At 42.2% G+C, this 10,825-nt stretch overlaps 1 protein-coding gene across 3 annotated transcripts in view; it reads left to right on the forward strand.

Moving 5' to 3' along the window:
• The window catches only part of KIAA1671 (KIAA1671 ortholog), a 64,839-nt gene that overhangs the window by 12,636 nt on the left and 41,378 nt on the right, over positions 1-10,825 (forward strand). For all 3 annotated transcript variants that reach the window (XR_011004947.1, XM_068208646.1, XM_068208645.1), the window contains exons 2-4: positions 7,828-7,953; positions 8,224-9,862; positions 10,417-10,510. Coding sequence is in view for 2 of the 3 variants with exons in the window: in XM_068208646.1 (XP_068064747.1) it covers positions 8,277-9,862; positions 10,417-10,510 (1,680 nt within the window). In the remaining variant the exon portion in view is untranslated. The remainder of the gene's footprint in view (positions 1-7,827; positions 7,954-8,223; positions 9,863-10,416; positions 10,511-10,825) is intronic.

The raw sequence follows: 10,825 nt of genomic DNA on the forward strand, positions 1-10,825 counted from the left end.
TTGAAGTGATCTCAGTGTGTTGAAGGTCATGCTCCAAGGCCAGTAGACTTAAGTTTTCTGAAAGTCTGGATGAAACCACTGTTTTTTTCTCTCCATATGGCAATACCTTAATTAATTTTTCAGCACTCAGATGAATGTATAAAGCCTCAGTATTTATAAATTCGTCCTGGTCACCCCACGTCAATCACAGGACAGCTTGAGCTGGTTGTACTTTCTGAAGGTGGTTTACTGTGCCAGGCCACAAATGCGTTTTCTCGTGCTGGAAATCCATTAGAATTTGAGGAGGCAGATCAGAGGATTAGGGGCTTTGTCCTTCTGACACAAAAGCACCTGCTGTGCATGAAGGCAAGCAGGAAATGTCTTCTCACCTCATGCTATTTCTGTGTTACAGTGACCTTCAGAGACTGGGTTTGTGTGAAAAGATCCTTCCCCTGATTCCTGCCTGGGGGCACAGGGCCATGGGTCACCTTTATTTCTGAAGGCTTCAAAGTGCTGTGGAGGCACTTGCCTATTTTTGTAACAAGTAGGTGGATTTTTTCAATAAACCAAAGCCCACGGATCTGCTTCACTCAATCCTTTGACTTGAATTCCTCAGCAGGTCAGCCAAGCCCTGTCTCCCACGGGAGTGCTGCACCTCCCACAATTCGCATGAGCTTTGGTGTCCCCACGCTGGCTGCCAGGCTAAGCAAGGTGCTGTGCTGCAAGGCTATTTTTACTGCACCTTTGCTCATCAAGGAGTTCCAATGTCAGTGTCCAAGTAGCTTCCACCACTGTTTTGGGAGGAAAATGTCCCAATTATATAATTGCTGCTTTTAAAGCATTTGCAGCAGCTGGTGGCTCTGAAGGCAGCAAATAAAACAAAATCCAGTGGTGATATCCATGTCCTGTCAGCTCTGAGATCAGACAGTTGTCCTTCCTCTTCCCTTGTTGCCAAGAGGATGAGAAATATGCACAGTTACAGTAAATATTTCCAGGTGTGGGTGGTCTCTAAGCTCCTTTTACTGCTGAAACATGGTACGGAGCGTGGTATTGTGGAGGGGAGTATCAAATGGAAGAATGCCAAAGTTGTTTTTCAATCCCATATTTCTGTCTGTGCTGCAGCTGGCTCATCCATTTCCTTACACTCCTTCAGCTGTGTCCATGGTGTGCCTGCCAAACGAGAGCATTCCCACCCAAAGCTGGAGCCTCTGGAGAGACACAGCCCTGCCTCACTCCTGGGGGCTTTGGAAAGCGCTGCCTGCTCGAGGTCAGAGAGATCAGTAGCTGCTTGATGCATTTCTGAAACTATAATGAGCCAAATTTCACCTTTTTAAAGCAAGGTCGTGGAGAAAATACACTCAAAGGATGCATAAATAAATTAGATTTTGATTAATTCTGTCATATTCAGGATGTGCAGCAGAAGATATCAAAAAGAGAGTCAGGGATTTAACCCATTCCTTCAGAATCTGTGCAGAAAAACTTAACTCTAGCCAAAATTTATTTTAAATACAGTTAAAAGTGAAGTTAAGCTTTCTTCAACAAGAAGACCGTGTTGCAATTAGCCAGCAGGAAGTTCCATGATGACTTTGAAAAGGTGTGAGGAGAAATTTGCCAAATTGCAAATTCAAGTACCTACCCTCTGCTGTGTCCAGGACATGACCCCGTTGACCTTTGGGATCTGCAGATAGAATAAAGTCCTCCCTGAAACAACCAACCATCTTCCTGGAAGAGCCTTAATTTGACTTACTTATCATTTTTCAGTTCCATAGTCAGTTTATCTTGCTTGTAGCCAAACCTGATCATTAATATTTTATCTGGCAAGCAATGCAGTTGTTTCTGGAATGTCTTTTTTTCCCTGCTAAACTGCATGGGGAGGTTATTTGCAGGTCTTGTTTGTGGTTTAAAGGCATTTGCAAGGATGAAACCTAAAAGAACATTAGCAGAAGTTGAAGCTGACCACAAAAGCAAAGGTTTGATGAGAGAAGCAAACAGAACAGCACTCTGAGGCCTGCTGGGATTAACCACCTTTGCACAAACACACTTTTAGCCTCACTTCAGCCTTATCCCATAATTCACGTTTTTCTGCAGAATGTCATCCTTAGCTGGCAGAAATCAGGATTTTGCTTTTATTCCCTATTTCAACTGCCAAAAGAATTGGACTGTCTGAAAATACCCACCCACTAATGAGCTGGGTGGAATCCCTTGTGTGGAATGCTGGAAGTAAAAAATGATTCACACAGGAGGGTGAGGATATGCAGCTTCTGGTACCAAAAAATGGTGATTCACCTACATTTAATGTAATTTTCATTTGGTTGGGGTTTTTTCTACCTAAGACTCAAGAGACTTTCAAAACAAATTAGGCCTTCTGTGAAACTGGGAAGGAAAGAGAGTTTCCTTTGAAACTGTCAATGAGAGGGTTGGGGAGAAGGAAATTGTGGAAGACTGGGGTGTGATGAGGCAGTTGTGCAGGTCAGAGGAAATGCCGAGCATGCTATGTCAGTCCCTGTGCTCTTGAGGGATCTCTTGAGTAGAACACAATGTACAAAGAGGAAAATCTCCAGCCAAGACCTGGCTTGGACAAAGTTGATCTTGACCAAGGTGTTGGCCTGAATTGTTTGTAGAGCAGTGGTCATTGCCCCCAAAACCCAGAGCTGAAATTTTTGGAGCTTAGTATAGAGTACCCTTTACAAAAAATGGGTACCTGATACTAAATCTCTGGTTGCAAACTGTACCTTTCTAAAGGGTGGTATTCTGAAGTTGTTTTCTAGAAAGAACTGGAGCAATCTTTTGTACATTAATCCTGTTGGGTTACGTTTTATATGTGACACATGGACATTGTTATGAAAATATCATGGACCGACAGCTGTGGAAACAGATTATTACATGTAATTTTTTTACCCAGATCATTCTCTCCAGACACGTCTCTGTCTCATGAATTCAAGGAAATTTGGAGGATGACTCCCTGTGCCCCACAGCCACCATGGTGCATTCTGTCCTGGTTACACACAGTAGCATTTTGCTGTTGAATCCTGCGCTACCACAAATGAATCACAGAATCCCAGACTGGTTTATGTTGGAGGGTCCTTAAAGCTCATCCAGTGCCACCCTTGCTGTGGGCAGGGACAGCTTCCACTAGCCCAGGTTGTTCCAAGCTATGTCCAACCTGGCCTTGGACACTTCCAGGGATAGGGCAACCTGTGCCATGGCCTCCCCACCCTCACTGTGTTTTCCTGAATCCCTGTCTCAGCTGATTGTCCTACTACATCAGGAATGTGATCTTAAATTCATACTGAATATTCCAGTGTATTTTAACATCAAATTTTTGCTTTAATAAATAAATGTTAGGGCCTCTGTGGGGCCAGCTTGAATTACTGAAACTGCCGCTCTATAACTTGTTACCATTTTAACAGCCCAATCTTTGCAGAATGGAGATCAAAATACAAAGTGTAAAGTTCTCACCGTGGGACTGAGGTGGCAGCACTTAATGGAAAGAGTGGTTGAAAATGTTGCAGCTCTTTAGTGCAGCTGCATGGGGGTGAAGCTCTGGCAGGTGATGATCGTTATGCAATTGTACTGGCAGGAGCAATTAGAGATTTACAAGTGCTTGTAAACGCTGCTATTTATAGGATGGACACTTTATTTAACAAAATGCTAATCTTTTCTGCAGTGAGAGGAAATGTCAGAGTGGAGCCTTTCATCCTTGGGTTGGGACTGGACTCTAATGTCCAAAAGAGCAGCAGTTAGTTCTTTTGGTAAAAGAAAAGAAGTTCCCAAGAGACTTGGACATGGGAAATGGAGGAAGGATATTTTAAATTTTGCAATACTTTGGAATTCTAATATTAATGATCTGTGGGGCTTTGCAGATCTATCTGGCTTGTGAGATTTGGAATATGTAGTTTTAATTCTCAGCCTTCTAGTTTTTATTATTGAGGAGCAGAACTGAGTTACTGTGAATCTGGGAAAAGATAATTTAAATGCATTTTATTAGCTGTTTTTACTTTGTGTATTAACTTGTCCTGGCAAATTAAAAATTAGAGCCATTATGAAAGTATTTTTGATAATATTCCCCTTTAAGAGACCCTGAATATCCTCTTAAATACAACTGATGGATCCCACTGCAGTGAATAATAATGTGCATCAGGCTTAAATCCAAAACCAGAAAAAGCCTGCTTTTTACTGAATTAGTTTCATGATCTACTTGGTTATGAAAGTTTCAGAATAAGGGGGTTTTTTTCCTTCTTTGTGTTATTTTTGTTGCGCTGTAGTAAGTCATGTTCTTGTCATCACTCACACTCGTACGTGCACAGTAAGTGATAGGATCTGCTCTGTTAATTCTTATTTAATCCAATCAGCACCTCTCCAAGTGCAGGAAGCAGCAGAAGGAGGATTTCTGGGGAGAGCGGACAGGGATTGCTGCAGACTGACCCCAGGGTTCGGTCAGTGAGGACAGGAAGGAGAAAAGAGAGAAGAACAATGTTTGTAAAGACTGAATCATTTTAGACAGTGGGGCAACCTTTTGTAGGAGAGATAAAATAAATCTTGGTTTATGGTCATTGCTCCCAGTAGCTCCTGGGGCTTGTTGGGCCAGGGGACTGTACAGAATCACGGAATCCCAGACTGGTTTGGGTTGGAAGAGTCCTTAGACATCATCCAGTCCCAGCCTCCCAACCACAGTCATGGACAAGGCCATATTTTCAGGAACTGCTAATATATGTTGTTATACAAAATTCTTCCTGTATCTACACAATAAGGGAATATTTTTTTTGTACTGGAAGCAGATTTGCTGATAAAGTTGTATATAAAAAAGAAAAACTTCATGTTTATTAGGTGATTTTCTCGGGAGTATTTGTAGTGGGTATTTGCTGCTGGAGCCAGGCTTTCTGCTTGATCTCCATGTCATAAACATATTTGGTTTTGTTTTTTGTTTGTTTGGGTTTTTTAATAGCAGAGACATTTTCTTAGAGGAATTTTTATGCTTTCCACCCTTAGAGAAGACAGATGGACTTGTTTATCTGCTGTGAGGTTCAGGACCAGATTATAGATTATTTTGTTTTGTGTCATTTAAAACATTTTTGTTTCTGAGCAAGGAAGTTGGCAATAGTCACGTGATTCATGATGGAAAAATTATCTGCAGGCTGCTGCTGTTGCCTTAATAGGCTTAAAGGAATTAGCAGTGATGTAAATAATAGTTGTGTGTGGTGGGTGGGCAAGTGCCAAAGCAAGGGCGTGTTTGGGGTGAAGCCCTTCCCAAATGATCTTCTGCAAAAATAACCCTGTGAAGTGAATAATCCATTTTGGTTTCTTATGAGGAATGTTGATAATTTTTGTAATGATAGATCTTTAATTAGAAATGCAGGCAACACCTTGAGGGCATTAAGATTTAAAGGGACCTGGAGCAGTGTTTGCCTGTGCATCTCTGTGACACCCTGTGGTGGCTCAGCTTGGCCCAGGAAAAAAAATTCCCAGTCTCAGGTGTTTGGAAGCTGAGGAAGAGGAGCAGCAGGGAAGAGCCAGGCCTTCATATGCCAGCCTTTCTGATAAAAGCAGGAGGATTTCAAGAGACACAATTTAATTTGTGTGCAGAATGCACCTGCCACAGCTGAGGGGAGCGTGGGCACTGCTTGAGAGGCACAGAGAGAAACAGTGCCCAGAAATGGGGACAAGGTGGCTTTGAGGCTCTGCCACACAGGATGGGGACATGCAGGGGCAGCATGGGCAGCTCGGCTGACTGTCCCTGGGCAGAGGAGGTCAGGGAGGGAATAACATGATGTAGCTGATGGTGAGGGATTTACAACTGTACTGCTATGATTACAGTAGTATTACTAAATATTAATAGCATCTGAAATCCTCCTGCAGTTTAATTTACAGTTCATCTTTATAAATTGCCCCAAATTTTGTATGTTGCCAACTGGACTAGAGGTATTTTATGAAGAAAGAAGCAGGTTTATCTAAAACAAGATATGTTTCAATACTGAGACACAGTGTCTAGTGTATGTTACACTTGGCATTGATGACATGATTCCTCTTTATCAAGTGTACTTGTATCAAGGAGCTTTATCATTTTCTAAATTGGGTGATTATTTTTTCCACTAAATTTTTGTTCTTTTTCAAACACTTGTCTTTTTGGGGCCTCGTATCTGTTGTAGGGTATCTGAATTTAAAACTTGAAAACTGACTCGGGTAGATGATGTAGGGCGGAAATGGGGTCCTCTAAAGCTGTAGTGTGATGAAACTAAGGAAGGGGTAAATTATGTGTTAGGAATATTGGCTGGAGAAGCGAGTTGTGCTCTGTTACCAGGGATTAGGTCCCACATTGTAAATTCACTGCCCTGCGTTCCATTGAGGATCAAGTTTTAGTCCATTTAAGAAGCTCCATGCCCCCTTCTTCTTTTCCAGAGAAACAGAGACTACAGAATGATAGGAGAGAATTTATTCTCAGCTACTGCAAGACCGATGCTGTTTTCACAATTGAATTTTTCCCTTTACAATGTTGCCTGTGAGCATCAGCCTCATTCCAGCAAGTTTCCTTTTAGAGCACCTCCCAAACCTTTGCATCCTTGGAATGTAAGAGCATTTTAATCGGATTTTGATGGCGTCTCTTAGAACAGGGAGAAGGGAGAGGGAGGAAGATTTCATGGAGATCTGTGAGATGGTGGAAGGGGCAGATTGATGTGGTTAAGCTGATTGGGTTAGTGGCTATTTTGGAAAGACGAGGTCACTTGGGAGGAGGGGGGTGGCATCAGGGATAAGTGGTTGAGACAGAACTCCCAAGTGGATTGGAAGATGAAAGGGAAGGGACAAGGTGAGTGGAGTTTTTTCTCCTGCCTGAGAGAGGGAGCACAAGCAAGGACAAAAATAAATCCCTGCAATTTCAGTGCGAGTGTGGGCTGAGTCTGGTCAAGGGAAGCTGAAGGTGAAATAACCACTTCTCCAGATTGCAGACTCAGGAAGGCAAGACCCTGGTTGGGTTTTTTTAATAATCACAAGCAGGAAGCTCCATATTCCACAGAATCTACAAATAAGTTTAATTGCGTGGTAAATTCACACCAATATAGGATCCAGTGAGAGGAGTTCAAAACTGCCCCTTCAAAGGCTGCCCAAAAGAAACAAGAGCGTGGCAACACAAATTTGGGCCCCTGGTTATGAAGTACAGTGTGAGTTTTCTAAAAATGAAGAGTATGACAGCTTTTGAAAGAAAAAATAATCTAACCTTACATGGCTGCCTGCATCTGCTACGAGTTTAAATATACTTCTGTTAGGAAAGATTCAGGTTACTTCTTGTAGCTGAAATTCTAATTACTGCTGGTTTTCCCACTTCTCTGCAGTAAGAATATAATTAAAGCCAAAGCTCTGCTCCTGCCTTTGCTAGCGAGGAGATACAAAACTGCTTTGTCATTGTAAAAGTTCCATTTTGATGGAAAATCAGCCGTTTGCAGGTCAGCTGCTCAGGTAGCACTTCACAGTCTGCTGCCCCAGAAAAGAGCTTTACAATAGAAAGTAAATTACAGTAATTGAGATTACAGTAATGCAAAGCTCTGTGTTTAACCAGTGATTGACAGCACTTGAATATGCAAACAGTCTTACCTAAATGTGGTTTTAACTGTTCAGATTTGGTGCAGTCTGAGTTATTCCCCCTTCACCTTTCAGTTACACCTTTAAGTGGTAATTTCCTTTCAATTCTTTAATGGCTTTTTGAAAAATAAACATTCTTCTCCTTTTTACAGTTGCATGAGGTCACTTCAGCTTGGGAACCTGCTTTTTCTCCTTAGAATGCTCTGGATTTTTGTCCCACATGGTATTGTCTGGGTATGTGCCACACCTGATTTGGAATATTTTGTTTATTTGCAGGTGAGGTCTGGGCAGTGTCTCTGTAGTGATCACATTTCCTGTCCTTAATGTGCCCTTGGTGACCAAGTTCTTGTCACTATGAGAAAGGATTCAGGCCCTATGGATTGGTTGCAGCAGCAAATTATGGTAAGTGGGAGCGTGGAAATTTGTAGGGTATGTTTATTGCCATTGTATTTGTTTGTTGGGCCAAGTTGGTAAATAATGGTGTTTCTTGCTTTTAAGAGAAGGAACACTGTCTTTCCGTGTGATAAACTGTGGGATCAGCATATCTGAAAGGCACCTTAATCTGAGTTTGCTTCCTTGTGAATTTATGCGAGAATGATGTTATTTGATGTTTATGCTGACTCTACATCAATACTTGCATTTTTCTCTCTTTTTTTTTTTTTTTTTTTTCAGATTCTTTTTCCTTGCTGGAGTTTTTCAGTTCTGTTGAATGTGTAATTCCAACTATGGCAACAAGAGTAGAAATAAATTCTACTTTGGCGTCTTTGACGGCAGTCCCTGACCTAGCTGAGCTCAGGGCTGAGGAGAAGGCACAGCGTGTGTATGTCAGTGTGCTTTCAGATGCCAGCAACAAGGCAAAGGAAGCCTCAGCATCACTGACTCTCGAAGAAAACAAGAAATTTGGGAATTCCTTGAGATCTGCAACAATGCCCTCGCTGGGATCAAGGCCGAGACTTTTCCCAAAGCCTTTTTGTAAAGAGAAATCCTCCGATACTTTTGCAAACGTCAAACCGCCCGTCCCAGCCTTCAGATCCAGCAGCATGGTGAGAAAGGCCACTGAGGAAACGTCCTCTGTGAAGGTGTTGAGTGGGAATGTCCCTCCCTTAGTGGATCAGAAAGCCATTGACACCGAAAATCAGGCTGACAGTGACTTGGTGACAAATGTGACTTTCTACACCGGCCCCAGTGCCAACACGGTCATTCTGTTCGAGCCAGGGGGCCCCGAGCAGGCCAAGGTCAGCCTGGCCCAGGAGAAAAGGGCTCAGGAGCGCAGGGCATTCACTGCTCTGCAAAGCAAGGACCTCCAGGGCTCTGTGAAACCAGCAGAGACACCCAGGAATCCTGACAGCTCTCTCCATAGGCATTTGTCGTTTTCCTCCAGTCTCAGACCAGATTCCTGGAACTCCCTCAAAACCGGTGAAAAGAAAGATGCTCGTGAAGTTCGTGCAGGGGAGAAAAACAATGACGATGCAAATAATCTCTACAATAAAATTGATTTCTCTGTTGATGTCCAGCAAAGGGCAAAACATAGACCAGTGTCTGCCATTTTTCTGGAATCGTTGCGTGATCAAAAGCATCACACTGCGGAAGCTTCTGAGGAAAAATCTCCTACGGAGAAATCCGGGGTTAGAAAACCAAGGCCTTTATCCATGGACCTGACAGCTAAATTTGAACATAAAGATCTTTCTTCTTGCAAGAAGGCTGGTTCATCCCACGAAAGCAAGGAGAATGTATCCGTAATTGCTTTTACTGATGTGGGTAGTCATGATCAGTCTGAAACGGGGCCAAAACATGAAGAAATTGATTTTAATAAAAGCAGTTCCTCTAAAACAAATCTGAAATGCAGTAGTCAGGACATTGGCATCCTAAATAATGGGAAATACACCTGGGAAACTAAACTTAAATCTAAAAGTGAACAAATTGAGACAAAACCAGAAATAATTATTAACTTGCATGGTCCTGAAAGAAGCCCTGAAACAACCAGTGAAAGCAGAACTAATAAGGGAGGGAAAAGACCAGATCAGAAGGAAACGTACACGCTTCTGGGCTGTGAAAGTCCTGCAGCTTCCTCGGAAAAAGAGAATAATATCTTAAGAGGTAGTGTTAAAAAACACATTAGTTTGTTTACTTCAGAAAATCCCAGTGCCACAGTGGATACAGAGCTTCTCCCAGCAGCTGCTGAGAAGGAAAACAGGTGTGTGACCATCCAGCAGAGGATCAAGGAGCTGACAACAGAAAATCCTGATGTTAAGGGAGGAAATCTGCGCCGGTCACTGCAGTCACGGCCACTCTCTGCAGACTTAACCAAGATGTAGGTTACAGAGAAATTCTCTTTAATACTCTTGGCTTCATGTTGTTCAGTAAAGCTTGCTCTCTCAGTCCAGTAAAAAAAGCTTGATCATTTTGCTTCCACTTAATGTGATTTTTTTACTGTTATTCTTAAGCTCCTTTCCTGCCTTTTTTAATGCGAAAAAGAGAAAATTAAATATATTCTGACAACAGTTGAAAAAAAAGAATAGAACTGTTAATATTGTGACCTTTGCATGGAAGTGTAACTGTCAGTGAGAGGTATTATAGCTTGTTATGCATCTCTAAATCCTCTATTAAGATGCATAATTAACAACATTATTTAACTTAACAACAATTAATAGTGTTATATTAATAATTAATATATTAATACTTTGGAAATTCCTTTGGTCTAGATACAATTTAACCACCAAATACAGTCATTTACTATGAAATAGTGGTATTTCTCCTTTAGGAAATGTAATTTGATGGATAATTTCTACCAGCCTGCTTTGGTAGGAAGCCAGCCTGCTCACTGACCAGCTGGACTTAAGAAATAACACCAGTCCTTTGTTTTAGGTTTTCAAGTCCAACATCAGGGGGTGAAGCAAAACCTGAGAAACCTGGGGAGGCTGGAGCTGACTCGATCCATGACCTGCAGGAAAATCCAAAAGTAAGGAGCTGGCAGCAGCTGGTGGGCTCCAGCTGGCTGTGCAAGGTCCTGTTGTGTGTAGCTTTATCAGTCAGTGACTTTTTAATGGGTTTGGAGAGTATTAGGGCTGACACAATCCCAGTGGATTTGCTGGTGTGAATTTGTCTTTAGGATGTGCAGAGAAAAGTTCAGGAGTGTTGTGTCAGCTGGGTTTGTCAAGCTCCATGTGCACACTGCTCAGTGTAGGAGTGGTAGAGAGGGAAGAATATTTTGTGCACTGTTTTAAAGGGATTTCTGATGTATGAAACCCCAGTGAACTGCCTGTGGCTGTGGTGG

The sequence above is a fragment of the Anomalospiza imberbis genome, chromosome 18, assembly GCF_031753505.1.
Source record: "Anomalospiza imberbis isolate Cuckoo-Finch-1a 21T00152 chromosome 18, ASM3175350v1, whole genome shotgun sequence".
NCBI classification, from domain to species: Eukaryota; Metazoa; Chordata; class Aves; order Passeriformes; family Viduidae; genus Anomalospiza; species Anomalospiza imberbis.